Source organism: Heterocephalus glaber, unplaced genomic scaffold (assembly GCF_053883595.1).
Source record: "Heterocephalus glaber isolate CG9 unplaced genomic scaffold, H.glaber_assembly_v1.0 deba00000281, whole genome shotgun sequence".
Taxonomy (NCBI): Eukaryota; Metazoa; Chordata; class Mammalia; order Rodentia; family Bathyergidae; genus Heterocephalus; species Heterocephalus glaber.
The window spans coordinates 30,845,198-30,860,365 of record NW_028258139.1 but is presented as its reverse complement, the minus strand read 5'-3'; the positions used below and the strand labels follow the sequence as shown (position 1 = coordinate 30,860,365).

The 15,168-nt window shown below is 47.8% G+C and overlaps 1 protein-coding gene across 2 annotated transcripts in view; it reads right to left on the bottom strand.

Annotated features, from left to right (window-relative positions):
* Nucleotides 1-390: 390 nt before the first annotated feature.
* Nucleotides 391-15,168, bottom strand: part of Fbxo32 (F-box protein 32) — a 36,943-nt gene continuing 22,165 nt past the window's right edge. Inside the window, exons 5-9 of one of the 2 annotated variants that reach the window (XM_004837993.4) lie at nt 14,291-14,384; nt 13,304-13,488; nt 7,651-7,833; nt 6,125-6,268; nt 391-5,766 (exon numbers count right to left, since the gene is read on the bottom strand). In XM_004837993.4, coding sequence (XP_004838050.1) covers nt 5,677-5,766; nt 6,125-6,268; nt 7,651-7,833; nt 13,304-13,488; nt 14,291-14,384 — 696 coding nt within the window. In that variant the 3' untranslated portion in view covers nt 391-5,676. The remainder of the gene's footprint in view (nt 5,767-6,124; nt 6,269-7,650; nt 7,834-13,303; nt 13,489-14,290; nt 14,385-15,168) is intronic. The other variant, XM_021252414.2, reaches the window with a different exon arrangement.

Below are 15,168 nucleotides of genomic sequence, written 5' to 3'. Positions count from 1 at the left end.
CATTTTGGGGTCTTTCTAAGTTCCATTAAGGCAGGGCTCACTTCTGTCTCGTGTATCACTCTTTTGCTCCCAGTGGTTTGTACAAGTCTAGCATGTAGTAAGTACTCCATAATCGCCCACTGTGTAGATTCACACTGACTACAAAATTCATTTTTTCCTAATCACTGTATATACAAACAGTACACAGAAATATCCCATCTAACTGAAATGCTACTCTGGCTAGTATTCAGCAATAACCTTATTTTCTATGTATCCCCAGAAATTTTATGACACTGTAAAGGTAACAAGTTTCTGAGAGAAGGAATAGAAGTCTCAACAGGCAAAAATGAACATATTCATTATAATAGAAAGTTGATTTAAACTGACACACACCAAAAGTACACCAATGTGTGTTGTTGGAAAAACATTTATTGCAATTCAGTGTCAAAAAATTTTTACAAAAATATGCCACTGTCTGGTACAAACAACTGTAAAAATCAGTTCATCATGCAAGAAAAGTGTGCAAATAATTTATACAGGACTAGCTCACACAGTATTAAATACACATCTCTGCATGTAATTGGTCTAATCTTATACTTTCAGGTACGATGTTCAATCCTGTAATAGTTCGTACATTAAAGCCTCTAAGCTTAGGGCATGGACTGTAATATACATGCCCTTTAGCCAGGTGACTGGCACTGGGTGGGGTAAAGGTGGTGCCAAAGGTTCTCAGCTCAGAGAAGGGACTGGAGCTTTCTGTTTAACAGATTTGTGCATCACTAACTAAACACAGCTACACTCAAAGACAAGAAAAGTCAAACTCCAAAAATAATGTAGCAGACGGAGCTTCAAGAAGTGCAGTTTGGAGCAGCCACCCATTTTTTTGCCAAATGGAGCAGGGCCTCAGTTTTGAGAAATTTGTTGAGGCCAAGGACACTTTGAAAAACGGCAGCGGACAAAGTCACAGTGCAGCCTCATGGGGTAGACTCATTGCTTGGTGAAGACGAGGCTGGGCAGAGAATGTCCACTGCAGTCTCGAAGCTCAGGTGGTGATGGAGGAGACAGGATGGATGGAGTGTGTACCTCAGTCCAGGCAGACAGGAGCTGCTGCTGGGTATCATCAGAACCTCCGTTTCCAGAAAACAAGCACTGCTCAGCTCTTACCTTTTAAAATAAGGGCCACCTTTGTGATTGAGTACCCAAGGGAAAAATGAGTTCGTCTAAATATGCTGTGTATGTTAGCACGCCAGGTGTACTCACCAGAACGCTGTGCTCACGGCAGAGTCACAGATGTACAAGGGTTAAGTGGTTCCTGACTCGGTGAGAATCAGGCGTAATGGCCAGATCTCCACCATGAGGCAGCCCACCACAGTGAGGACCCTGAGAAGAACCGCAGGAGCACAACCTGGCCTGTCCGCAGCCTGCCACAAGGTACTCGGTGATGGGTGACAATATGGGGGCTCAAGACGCCCCAGTTTCCCATTCACTCTGCCACTCTGGACCAGTGGGGCCGAGGCACGCCCCAACACTAGAGACACGTCCCCATCTCGTGTGAGGGCAGTGTCAGGTTCTACCCTCTCTGACCACCCTTCCTGGCCTGCAGTCAGGGGTAGAAGTTTCCTCCAGTTGGAAAACCACAGCTGTTTCACCCTCCTGACCAAACAGAGAACACACCTACCCCCAAAAATCAAGTTTAAAGGAGTTATGACCTTGTTTGCTGGAACCATCAAAGGCCCAGGGTGTCTTCAAGAGCGGTTTCTCTGCCTGTGGCTAGAGGTCAGGGTACTTCTGAGGCCCGTGTAAGTACTAACAGCACTTCAGGCCAGCATCCAGTCAGACGAGGTGGCTGACAGATACGAATAGCTGGAAACAGATTTTAAAACCCCTCAACCGATGTCAACATAGAAAACGATGGCAGAGTTTAGTTAAAAAAGGCACACATAAAATCAGTTAAAAATTTCACACATAAAATACAGAGTGTTTGCATAGCAAGAAGTTATTATCCTATAGCCTGGAAGAAAAAAATATAAACTCAGGGGCTTCTTTTATAATAAACCCTGTATCAAATGTTAAGACAGATACACTGCTGAACATCTCTTCCAATCATTTAAATTCCTTGTAAATCTGACAACTGGCTTACACAAAAGAAATTTCAAGCTCTTTCTGTTCTGTACAAAAACGATGCCAGCTCCCATGAGAAGCTTCGCGGCCCCCAAAAGATGAGCACTGTGGCAGTAACACGATACAAACCCACTGTCTTACTTCATAGCTCTGAGTGGAATCTACTCCTGTTGAGATTTTTGCAGCATAAAAACTAACTCCTTCAAGGCCGGGGATTTAGCTCAGTGGTTCTGATGCCTGCCTCGCAAGTGCAAGGATCCAAGTTTGATCCCTGGTACCAAAAAGAAAGCTAACTCCCTCAAGTCACTTCGCTATGAAATTATCACTGTCAAGTATCAGCTCACCACTGGGGAATTTTTGACCTGGTAACTTTTTCCTTTTTATCACCCATTCAACTGTTTCATTTGCTAATAGCAACAGCATTGGGGTGATGTTACAATCTCATTTAAAATATCATTGGAGTTTTTTGCTGGATCTTGCCATAAAGTGAGCTCTTCTAAACTTTATATATTCTCCTTTCCACAAATGGTGGGCATTTGTCTGAAGAGACTTCACACTTACTTCCTGTGAGCCTTTGAGCTGGGCCAAATTGTAGCGTCTCTTGGATTTGCGCACACAGCTTGGTCAGAACCCTTTCTCTGGGAGTGCAAGTTCCAGCACAATGGACACTAACTGCTGGTTCTGCTTCACTGGTGTAAGATGGGGCTAGGCCGGTAAAGTAAAGGGTACGGCATTCTCCCTCTTCAGCAATTTCCGCCGTCATGCCCTAGCTCACTTTTACACTTCTTGTTCTGAGATAGGACTTCTTGGTTTTTTATTTTTTTGGTTTATTTATTTATTTTTGGTAATGGGGATTGAACTTGGGACCTCGTGCTTGCAAGGCATGTGCTGGAACCATTGAGCTAAATCTCAGGCCCCAGGACCTCTTTATTTTTGTTTTTTAGGCCCGGATGTCCTGCATGGGTTTGCCAATAGGAAGAATTCGGTAGGTTGTTAGTGCCCTGTGAGCAAGAACCTTGTTAACTCACTGTGCTTACATATACTTAGATATGAGGCTTTGGCCATGCCGCATGGACACCACACAGCTAAACACACACTCTGCCTGCTCTGCTTTCTCCACCTCCCCACCCAAACCATAATGTTCCGTTCCCTCTCCATCTCCACCTGCCATTTTCTTCCTTATGCTCCTCTTCCAATGAAAGAGACCTACAAATGTTGGTTTCTTCTTTTTCATCCTTAGAAAATTTCCTTGACTCTTTCACATATCACATCCACTAATACCAAAGAATACGGGGAGAATCTGCAGACACCATCTTGGTAGATATTTCAGAAAACTGTGCCTCTATCTCTTGGGGTGGGGTCATTTTGCAAAGATGCAGGTTGTTGCTGGGTGGCGGGTGTGATGTGAAATGTGTTTGCTGCTCACACTCTGCGGCTGGTTTGCCAGTGGCTTTGTGCTGACAGCCCAAAGCAGCAAGGCTTCCGGGCCTGTGAACCCAGAGGTGCTACCATATGGACCCTGCATCCCCTGAGCAGCACAGGGGAGCAGAGGTCATGAGTTGGTGGGAAAATGTGAAAGCCCACGAATCCCTAAACCTAAAAGCTTCCAGAGCCTTCCATGGCAATGGCAGACCCAGCTCTGTTATGTACTGTTGAGAAGTATTTGAGAAAATCTGAAAATTATAAAAGTAGCTTTCTATTTAATAGTCTATGCCCTGAATTCTCAACATAAAACTGAGTCAGGAGAAAAACCAAAAAAAAAAAACCACACAAGCTTCTTAGCTATGACAATGGTTTGTGGCCTTCCAAACTCAACCTTGTAAAACAAAAACTATTCACATTTCATTTTTCTCATTAGGGACAATTTAAACTCAGTTTGGTTTTTTTCCTTCTCAGGGGAATGGTCATGAAAGAAACACCGAGAAATCCTGCACAAATACTGCGAAGTGAGGAGCCTGGAGAAGCGTGCTTCTCCTCAGAATGCTGACCTGGGGTGTTGTTAGGGTCCTGGGGGACTGCGTACCACTGGCTCCCTCTTTGTTTCTGCACATGCTCAGCCCTCTTTCTCTCCTGCCCAGGGGCACCTCCCAGGTCAGGGCTTAGGGTACAAAGTGAATGCAACACCAGGTTCCTATTTCATGCCAAAGGCATGCAGGGTGGAAACTCTGGGGACATAAACCAAATACAACTGCAAATCTGTGTACATTGTTGTAGAAAAGCAAGTCTATAAAAAGTGAAAAAACATAAAAACATTCCCACCCTCTTCCAGGAATAGCTGATAATTAACTCATTAGATCCTGAGATTTCCTTTCTTCCACAGTGATCTGCTAAAATTTGCCTCACATGATCCCCTGGGATCTGCATGTTTTAAGTCTGTCCTTCTTAACTATCCAGCCCTGAAGCAAGTTTTAAGATGAACTCATTTATCTTACCTCTCTGACCTGAACTGCAGGCTTTGTTTTTAATCACCCTTGCAAAAGGCCCTAGCTCATGTTGACTCATTTTTAATGTCGGACTTAAAAGCAAGCTCCTCAGTTCTTCACCCTGCCAAGGGGAACAGCAGCTGGCAAAATGTTTTATTTCCAAAATGAAAAGCCCGCCTCACCAGCCTCAGCACTGGGCTCCAGTCAGTTCACAGATACTGCTTATCCGTGAAGATGCCCAAGGAAGCCAGGAAAGCCTGGAAGTCAGACTGGAAGAAGGAGGTCCTCACATCTGAGTTGCCTCATTCTGTTTTCTGCAGTATGGACTTCTCCAGAACTGTTCTTAATCAGCCTTCTGTTTTCCCAAATGAGCTCCAACAAGAAAGGAAAAAAAGGCACATACACTTGTCAGACTGTTTTAGGAAGGATCAAACTCCAAACAGGGCCCCCTCTGCCTAAAAAGGAAGTCTGAAACAAGATGAAGATTGCTTCCAATATCCTTTCCATTTTAAATCACTTTTTATAGTGATAAACTTACAAGAAACACAGACACTGCCTACTGGGTAATGCACACTGTCGGAGAGCACTCTATGCTGTGAGAGGTAGACCATTGTGTGGCATCTTCATGGGACGAGGCCTTCGCTGTGCACTTCAGCAGGGTGCTATTTCTTTGCCTTTTCAGCACACACACAATCAAAACCAAAAGCCCAGGAACTTCTCATATGTAGTTTGTCTTTCTTTCTTCTTGTTTTTTGTCTAAACAAATTTTCACATTGTAAACAAAGAGCGTTCTACCTTGTATTTGAGTTTTGCCTATTTCTTCCTAGGGAACAGCTATAAAGGAGTTTCTGTGAACTTTGAGAGAATTCCATTTTCATGGTTGACATAGAATTCTTGCCCTTATAGTCTTCCTGGTAAATTGTTAGGAAAAGTTTATTTACAGTATTTCTGCTTTTCCATGCCAGTTGTGAAATTAACATTCTTAAATTCCTGTTGGCAAATGCACCGTTCCCTCCAGCGTCCTCGGTGACTAATCTCAGAAGTCTCATGCCAATGTTTCGCATGTACACTGTTTACAAATGAAGTGTCCAAGCTCTGTGCTCCTAGCCATCCAGCCAGCAGGGCCCCTGTGAAGCGCCAACACGTGCTGGGATCAGAACTTGAACAAGTTGATAAAGTCCTGGGGTGAAAGGGAAACGGAGCAGCTCTCTGGGTTGTTGGCTGTGCATGGATGGTCAGTGCCCTGGAAAGGAAGATTCTGGTCAGGTTTGAGTTTGAACCAGCATCTCACAAGGCATTGCCCAACTTTAGAACAATTCTGTCAAGAATGCTACAGCATGGAGAAACTACAGAGCTGTGTCTGCCTGTGTACTACCTGTGCGCACAGAGCTAGGAGCATCCAGGGGCGAGGGGCTACAGAGGAAAGTAAGGAAAGGAAGGTCTTTCAAAGTCTCCTGTCCAGGCCCTGAAGCAGTTTTACCTTCTCCTAGACCTGGGGCTGAGGTGGGGAAAAAGCAGGAAAGGGTCTGACTTCCTACTGCCACCACTGCAGCTCATGGGGCCTGGGCCAGGGGTCTGTGGCAGTCACCCGTGACACACACCTTCCAGGAGAGGATGTGACAATGTCTGCAAAGCTGGAGAGTGTCTTCATACTGCTCTTTCCTTGGGTAACATCGGATAAGCTTGAAATACATCTTCTTCCAATCCAGCTGCCCTTTGTCTGACACAATTAATCGCTTACGGATCTAAAAATTAAAATGAATAAAAATAATTGCAGGAGAATTTATCAAGGGGATGGTTGGTGGGTTTTTCTGATTCGGAGAAGGTTCACCCTTCTCCTTTTAAAAATCTCCATAATAGCCAGTGAGGAAAACTGTCAAGATCCACAGAAGGGTGCTTTCAACTCTCCCCAGTTACACAATGGCTTTTAAACAGTCTTCAGGTGGCTGGTGACATCTCCCTAGTGGCCTCTACTCATTGTCTTGGATGGTCCTGTAAAGTTTAGGTCATCTCCGTTAACTACTTCAATCTTTTCTCTGCTATAGAATTGAGTGATTATTTCCAGAGAGACACAGTAAGTGCATGGCAGTGTGTCTCTACTGTGTATTTAAATATCAGTAGCTTCATAAGCAGAACCTACTGAATTCAAACACCTGTATAAAGAGATTGGAAAAACAAACGCAAAGCAGCATGTCAGGAGGGAGCAATGCTGGAGCTGGTGTCTGTTAGGTTTTAGACCTGGACGGTTCCCCCAAAGCCTCCTGTGCTCAGAGGTGAGGCTTCTGGAAGGGGACTGCATCTCGGTGTGCTGTGGTCATCAGTGCTGAGTTTGTGTTGAGCGTGCGGAGACACGGGGTCACTGGGAGTGACCTGGAAGCATGCATCTCCCTCCCTGCCTCTCCCTCTGCTTCCTGGCCACCATGAGGCTAGCAGCTTTCCTCTGCCAGGCCCTTCCACCATGCTGCTTCTGCTTGGGAGCCAGCCAGCCCTGAGCTGGCTCTTCTCCTTTAAGTTGTGGATGTAGCGTATTTTGTCACAGCAACAGTGTCTGAAGGTCAAAATTGAAGTTCAGCACCTGTTACCTCGCCTGGGAAGCTGCCTCAGTAATGTGGATCCCCTCTTAGCCGTGGCTGCCTTAGATTCCTCATCCATTTAAAGTGGGCATGACAATACCTACCCTTGCCCAGGTTATGCAGACCCAATGAAATAATGTCCGCTAAAGTGCCTTCACAAAAAGGACCATAAAAATGGACATTTTTTTAAGAAAGAAAGGACGCATATCTATTTGTGAATTTTTTGAGTTGCAAAATATGATTAGGCTAAGAATGCAAGTTTTTTTCATCAAAACTACCTGAAAATTGGTAAAGTGTGAGGTCCTGAGTTTGATCCCCGGTACCAAAAAAAGAAAAAACCTACCTGAAAATAAGAAACCACCTCACTCCCTCATGCAGAAATGCCTCAGGCCAGTGGTGGTGAATCTGTGGCACATGTGGGGTGTTTGTGTCGCTGAAAGCTCTAAAAGCTTCACCATCACTGCCTCAGACTGTCCTTCCAGGCACGCTGAGCAGGATGCCCTGGAGCAGGGCGGAGAAGGAAGAATTTCGAGGGGGCTGCTGGGCCCACTGACCTGCCGCTCGGAGAAATGGTACTGGCAGAGTCTCTTCCACAGCAGCCGGTCCTCGCTGAGCACGTGCAGCTCAGGGGCCACCTGGCCCAAGCTGACCAGGTCACGCCCATCGCTCAGCCTCTGCATGATGTTCAGTTGCAAGCACAGGGGCAGGTCGGTGAAGGTGAGGCCTCTGAAGGCAGGCTGGGGAGAGGACAACAGGTGGGGGGTCAGAGGGCAGCCGTTCTGGCCGGGTCTCAGGACGGCCTGGTGAGGCAGGCTCTGAATGGGGCTGGAGCGACGTCCTGGGAGCCACACAGCCTGCTGCTTTCACCCCAGACTCTGAAATGGCGCCCGCTGCATTCTTGTGCTTGGCTAGTTTACCGCTCAGGTGTGAGATGTGTTCCCTTCCCGAAGGGTCACTCATGCGAGTGCCCAGCGGCAACCGCCTCCCATCTCAGGGTCCCTGTGACCCAGAGCCTGCCATGCAGGTTTGCTCGCCAGCGCCCAAACATGCTGCAGGTCCCCTCTAGTCCCTGGACCCGGGCAAGCTGCGCCTCTAAGAGCCCCTTCTGCTTCCTGAGTTCCCTTGGCCTATTTACTGCACTTTCCTGGCGCTCCTGGCACCTCCCAAAGACACTTTCTGTAACACTCCCTTTCTTTCTTATGCAATAACACCTTCCTAAAAGAACCCCGAATGGAATACCACTGCTGGAAGTTAGGGTCCTCGAGGGCAAGAACTTTTATTTTGTTCCACTGCTGTGTTCCCAGCTTCCAGAAGAGTGCTTGGGGCATAGTAGGCACTCAATAAATATGAACTGAGTGGAATGAATGAAACCCAAATAATTAAAAAGGCAAAAAAAGGAACAACACGGAGATCCTGGGCTGCATGTATGTTTCTGCATGTGTGGTGTGTATGCATGTATGCGTGCATGTGCGTACATGTGTGCCAGCCCAGAACCCACTGGCCCAGCCCTACTATGGCCTACGCTGGAGCTTTGGCAATGAGCTCTTTAGACTGGCAGGTCCCAGAGACCCAGCAAGCCCATCTGCACACAGGCGGCCTCAGCAGGGGTGCTGACGTGTCTGGAACGGCACGTCCTATCTGCCACAGACAAGACCATGGCTCCTGGGACTGTAGACCCGTCCTCCCCTGCTACTTCTGGGTGGGTTCTCGATTTTGGATGACTGACATTTTTAGCTCAATGTTCTGACACCTCTGAGAGGTCACAGGAAAAAAAGCATGTAGGATGAAAAACTTCCCCTTAGCTCAGGGGACATGCTCCTCCAGATTTTAGGTAGAGAAACTGCAGCAGGCACATGAAAGGGCAAACACATGGAGGATTCCAGGGCCACTCAGTCCCAGCAGTTACCTCTGTGTGTCCTGCAAGGCAGGACTGGCACACGGTGGGAGGAGGGACCATTGAGAGGGACTGGAGATGACACAGGAGAACAGATGACACTGGATGGACAGGCGGCAGTTGGAGAAGACGGGTCTCAGTTTCCTGAGATCCAGAATGAGCAGCTCTAGAAGACAAGACCTCTCCAGCTCTCACAGCCTCAGACTTGACAGTCTCTGCCTCCTGCTCATCGGAAGTGACCTCAACTTGGCGGTTTATGCCACTATTTCTATCCAGGCTGTCAGGCTGAGCTTTCAATCGGTGCAGCACTCAGGACTCTGCAGGGCTGCTATCTGTCACTTATCATGTGCTGCTGATCATATGAACCAATAAAACTGCCATGAGATTTTCTTTCTGTTTCTAGCACTTCAAAGCCTCTACTTTTTTGGTTAAAGCTCCCAGGCCAATTATTACATTAACTCCTATTAAAGGCAAGTCCACTTGGCAGAGTTCAACTCTGTCAAACTCAAACCTGCACTTTTCCAAACTCCTTGCCCAGACGCCATGCCAAGCCCCACTCCTGATAAAGTTAACTGCTGTGAGCTTTCTTGTTTTTGAATATAAACATATATTATATAAGAATACATCACTCTTGCTTCTCCAGTCAAATATCTGGCTAAAATCCACTCACGTCTTCCCCACCCCGACATTTCAAAACACCGCTTTGGCCGCAGCACTGTAATTGTATTTGCTTCTCCTCCCATAAACCAGTTCTGTTAATTTTTCCTTCATCCTTTATTATATGAATTATATTTGCCAATAAGAATTGGTTCCAAAGAATTAGATATGAAAACTTTGAAGGAAAACAAGATTATGTCCTGGGAAGGCCCTGGCAGAACTCTGGCACCCAGAGAACATTCACTGTGAAAGTCACCTTAATATTTGCAGCGAATAACAGGCTTTCCTTTGGCCAGGCTGTTCAAAGGTACCTTTGCAAATGCAGCTCACACTGAAGTAATTAAGTCCTCTCTCTCCTCTCCAGAGCTGGGCATTTACACGAGCAACTCCTCAGGCTCCCTGAGCTCGGGCACAGCTCTGAGTGACAGAGCTCAGAGCCCAGAGGGCTGGGGCGGAGGATGGGCGGGAGGTGAGAGCCGCAGTAAAACCGCAGCCTCTGCAGACCCGCTTGGTTCAACCCGTACCAGCCACTGGTGTTGAGGCCTAGGCAGAAAATTACACCAGACTCTCCATGTCAGGGAGTCCCACGTCTTTGGATCCATCCAACCAACCAAAAAAAGTTGCGTCTACACTGAACATGTTCAGGCTGTTTTTCTTGTCATTATTCCATAAACAATACAGTATAGCAGCTATTCACATAGCATTTAGGTTGCAGCAGGTATTGTGAATGATCTAGAGATGATTACAGTGTCCAGGAGGACATAGGTTATCCACAAGCACTATGCCACTTTATAAGGGGCCTGAATGTGGATCTTGGTACCCTCAAGGGGTCTGGCAATCAATCCTCTGTGGACACTACTACAGATGACTGGATTCCTAACTACTCAGTCTAATTTTTCTCACTTATACAGCATATCTTACAGTGTTGCTTGGTGGAGCAGGGGAGAATTGATGGAAGTACAGTGGACCTTTAAGTTACGACCAGCCTGACATACGAACAAGTTGGGTTAACTAGATTAATGGAAGATTCATCTGCCTCTTTTTAACTACAGTCTGTACCCAGGTAAACATCCAGATCTCAGCTGTACTCACTTACAACCAACCTGAGTTAACCTGCCCTGGGGAACCGGTCAAGTTCATAAGTCAAAGGTCCACTGTACTTAGCACAGCACCCAATCAATTTAAGCTATTAGACCTACTTACAGTTATTCACTAGATGAGTTTGTTACCACAGGTAAAATCTTAAAGGAGTGTGTGCACAAAGTAAGCCCTTGATAATAGGAACACATGAGGCCTGGGGAGGTAGCTCAGTGGCAGAGCCCTTTCCTGGCATGACTGAGGTTCTGGGTTCAATCCCCAGCACTGCAAAACAACACCCCCTAAAACAAAACAACACAACACTTAACACATTTACCACCCCTACAGGCCCTTGTTCTACTGCTTTCTATAGATGAACTGGTAAACTCTCATACCAGGGCGTCACTGTCCCTATTTTCCAAAGTGAGGTGTGGAGATTGGATAATTCGAAGTTGGCAAACTATCATTGCCATCTACAACCCAGGGCAATACTTCCCCACTGTTCTCCTGCAGGCAGCAGGGTGAGACGGCATCCACGCACCCCACTAACATTTGCTGTCTCCTGCTCTATGCCACAGACAGAGAAAACGAGGGTATTACCCTTTCTTTGTGGATTTTATAAACCAGTGGGTGGTGACAGAAGAGTGCAGATGTGAGATGATTTCAGATCACAGATCCTGAGGAAGGTGATACAATAGTGGCTTTCATAGACTGGACAGCCAAGGAAGGCCAGGGGGCTGGAAGCCCAAGGCACGACCTTGAGCACGACCTTGCTCATGACCTTGGTCCGAGTGCAGACAACAGCTGGGTTTGGCTGCAGCACCTCGAGCAGAAGGGAGAAGGACAGGAACTTCAGGGTTTGATCTCTCCTGAGGAAGTCTTCATTGGATTAAAAAGGTTTAAACAAAGCGGGATCACTGGATAAATAGTTGAAAGAAAGCTAGACAGGAACAAGGTTTAGAAAGCACTGCTTTTCTGTGGGCTTTGTCACTTTAGAATGAGGGGCCAAGGCTCCCACCTCAGCTGCAGTCTCAGCAGCTGTGCAACGCTGGGACTGCAGCTTCTCGGGTTCCCACCCCGGCCCCATTCCACGCAGGGCAACAGAACCACAATGGCACTGCCGAGTGTCCAGGGACCAGCGAAGGAGGGCTGCGAGGAAGACAGCCCGCAGACACGCAAGGAATGTGGGTGCAGCGGCTGGGGTGCTCCCAGGTAGATGAGGGCAGAGGGACATGCTGGGCAGGCATGACCATCTGGATGGCTGCCCCAAAGCTGCCCCAGGGCGGATGTCCCAGGCACAAACAGCACTTGCTCACTTGTACCAACGGCTGGGTCGCCCTCTCCTGGATTTATGACAGGAAACACTAAGTCCAGGTCACACAGAATGCTAGAAGTCAGGTAGAAGACACAGGTGGGTTTTTTGGTGAACTAGAAAAATGGAAATTTGGTCTCCAATTTTTATTGTCAAACTAGACCTGAGAGATGGGAATGAGGCAAATCACTAGACGAAGTCAGCGTGCTGTTCATAATATGCCCACCTGAGACAATCAGACAGGTGAGATGGTTTCTGAAAGGTGGCCTGCATTTATGCTGCGTGCCACATGCATGAGTGTGTGATCTGGAGTTGTTGCCTAAGGGACTCAAAGGAAGTCACATAACTCTGATGCTTCTAATTATTCCCACTGTTTCAGAGCTTAAGGAATCAAGGCGTAGAGACGTTATTGACAATTAAGTCAAGGATGTGCATTTGAAAACTTCTTCCTGTGAAAAAGTTATTGACCAGAGGCCAGGCAGGTTTCTGCTTGTGGCCCCCTCCTGACGGGGTGCTGCCCCAAACTTAATCAGCCTGGGTCCCGGAAACCTCTCACAGCCACGGTGAGATTAGATAAGTGAAGTGCTACGTGAGCCGTCTCGGTGTGTCTGTCCATTAGTGAGCTCTGCGATTACACCAGCATCTCTGGCACTTTTTTTTTGGCATGTGCATGCCTTAGTCCTCCTGCTCACTAGTAAGAGGACAGGAGCTGAGGGCGAATGAGGTTGAGGTACACTTTGAAAGCCAAGAGAAGCTACTGACACATGTAGCCACATTTTGCTGGCTGTGTTAACAGGGCTTTTTCCAAATGGTAACTGCTCATCATATTCCTACATGCATGTGCAGTCTGTGGTCAGGGGCTTCCTCTGCCATAAGCAGCAGTCACGGGAACTAGAATGCTCAGATTGCCAAGTCCTACCAGTGCCAGTTCTCCAAGTTGCTGCCAGACAGCTCGGCTGCACTCATGGTGGCAGATGAGGGAGCGGGTAGAGAGATCTCTGAGCACGACTGAAGGCTCAAGCAGGACCCCCCAAAGCCCAGTTCCTGCATCTCCGCAATGCTTCAGCTGGCTGTCCTCTTTCATGTCCTCTGATCTCCATCAGTCAAGGTCTTCCTCCTGCCCGCTGTTTATCAGGAAGCCCCCAGCCAACCCTCAGCACCAGGATAAAGCTCGGAATCAGAACAGACCAGGTGGGGAACCAAAGTCCTAGCAGGCCATCCTGCCTCTGGGGGAAGAGGCAGTGGCCGGGGGTCCTTGCCTGCTTACCCTGGTGATCTGGATGTTGTTCAGCTGCTGCTGCCAGTGCAGGATCGTCTCCATCCGATACACCCACATGTTGATGTTGCCCACCAGCACGGACTTGCCAACCCTCTGGACCAGCATACACAAGGATGTGTAGAGGGTCTGCAGCAGTTCTCGGATCAGTCTGATGTTTTGCTGGTCTTCAAGCACTGAGTGGGGAAGAAAAAAATAGTTATGATCCTGGCACACCATGCGTTGTATAAGGGCCTTTCCTTCTGCCCCATCTGCTCCTGTTACCCAGGCACCGGCTCTGGGGATCAGGTTTTCTTTCTCACTGGTGTTTATTCTACACTTGGCCAGGCTTCTGCACTCGAGGCCAAAGGCCAGGGTTTCCAATATCTAGGTCACTCTTTGTTCTCTTCTCGCTGGGTTTCTATAAAGCTCCTTTCTCTTCCCATTGCTCTGCCAGCGCCAATGGCTCAGGTGATCGGAAAGCTGCTTCTTTTGCTCAGCAGTGGTATCTTCAGGTGGGAAGTGGGAGAAACACAGTGTGTGTGGGTGAGGAGCTCATGTCCTGATCTTGTCTGGCTGATCTCTGTGTGACTCTGGACGAATCGCTTGCTACAGGCCTCAGTTTCCCTGTGTGTTCAGTGACCTAAGTTTTCCTGTAGCTCAAACAGTCTATGAATCCATTCTGCCTTGCAAACAGCTCAATTAGGAATTAGGAGGTTCAACACCCAAGGGTGGGGCGTGTGCCCTTACCAAGAAGCTTGGGAGACTTGAAGCAGGGCAAGAGGACCAACCCAAGAACAGGAGTGTGCAGGTCACATGCTCAGCCATGGGCACGAGGCGTGTCCTTCTCTGGACTGGACTCTGGTGCCTGAGTGCAGCTGGAGCGATGCGTTTCAATCCACTCACATTATTTTAAATCTAATGACACGACTACTCTACCAGAAAAGCCACCTGCCCATCCCATGCCTCTAAGAAGGGAGAGCGCATGTGGGGACTCACCTTTCAGAACCACTTTTTCCAAGATGTTCATGAAGTTCTTCTGGGCGATGCCACTCAGGGATGTGAGCTGTGACTTTGCTATCAGTTCCAACAGCTGTGGATAAAAATAGAAGTTGCCAAGCTTAGAATCCAGAGATATTTTTCTCCTCTAATCTTCCCTTTGAGTCACATGATGCATAGATACAGGCGGACAGAGAGATAAATGGCAGGCAGGGCCACCAGGCAATCAAAAGCAGATGCTCAGAGTGGAAGACAAAGGAGGTGACTCAAGACCTGGGAATCGGGCTGAATATTTAATTGCTTTTTTCTTTTAAATGTAGAGCTTTGGCTTCAGTCAGGCTAATCCATTCTACTTGCCCTCCTTCGGCCAGTGATGCCAACAGAACTCGGCAGGGAGCAGAGCACCCACGAGCTGTGGACATCGGGGCTCTGCAGTCGCCTCCCAGCAGAGCTGCTCTGCGCCCACTGGGCTCCTTCCCGCCGGCGCCCACTGTTCTCAGGCCACACTCAACTCCTACTCAGCACCCTCGTGCATCTCCCAAGAAGCAGCAATTCTTTCCCGGGATCTCCTCCCTGTGCAGAGTGCCCAAACGCGCCTGTTAATGAGACTCTGGTGACCCTCAGGGGAAGGGAAAGTCACAGGGAAGAGCACTCCAGGGCTGTGCAATGCGCACACTCATCTGCGCTTGGAGGCCATGATGCTGCTGTGGCTTGGAACAAGAATCTCGCAGCTCTTGGCCCTGATCACCTCCTATTTGGACCATTTTTCAGCTCTGTGACATGGGCAAGTCACCTACTCTCTTGCGGTTCCAGTTTCTTCATCCCTACTGATTGTATCTAGAACTTCCAAGGTTGCTGTCAGCTTTAAACGAGAGAAT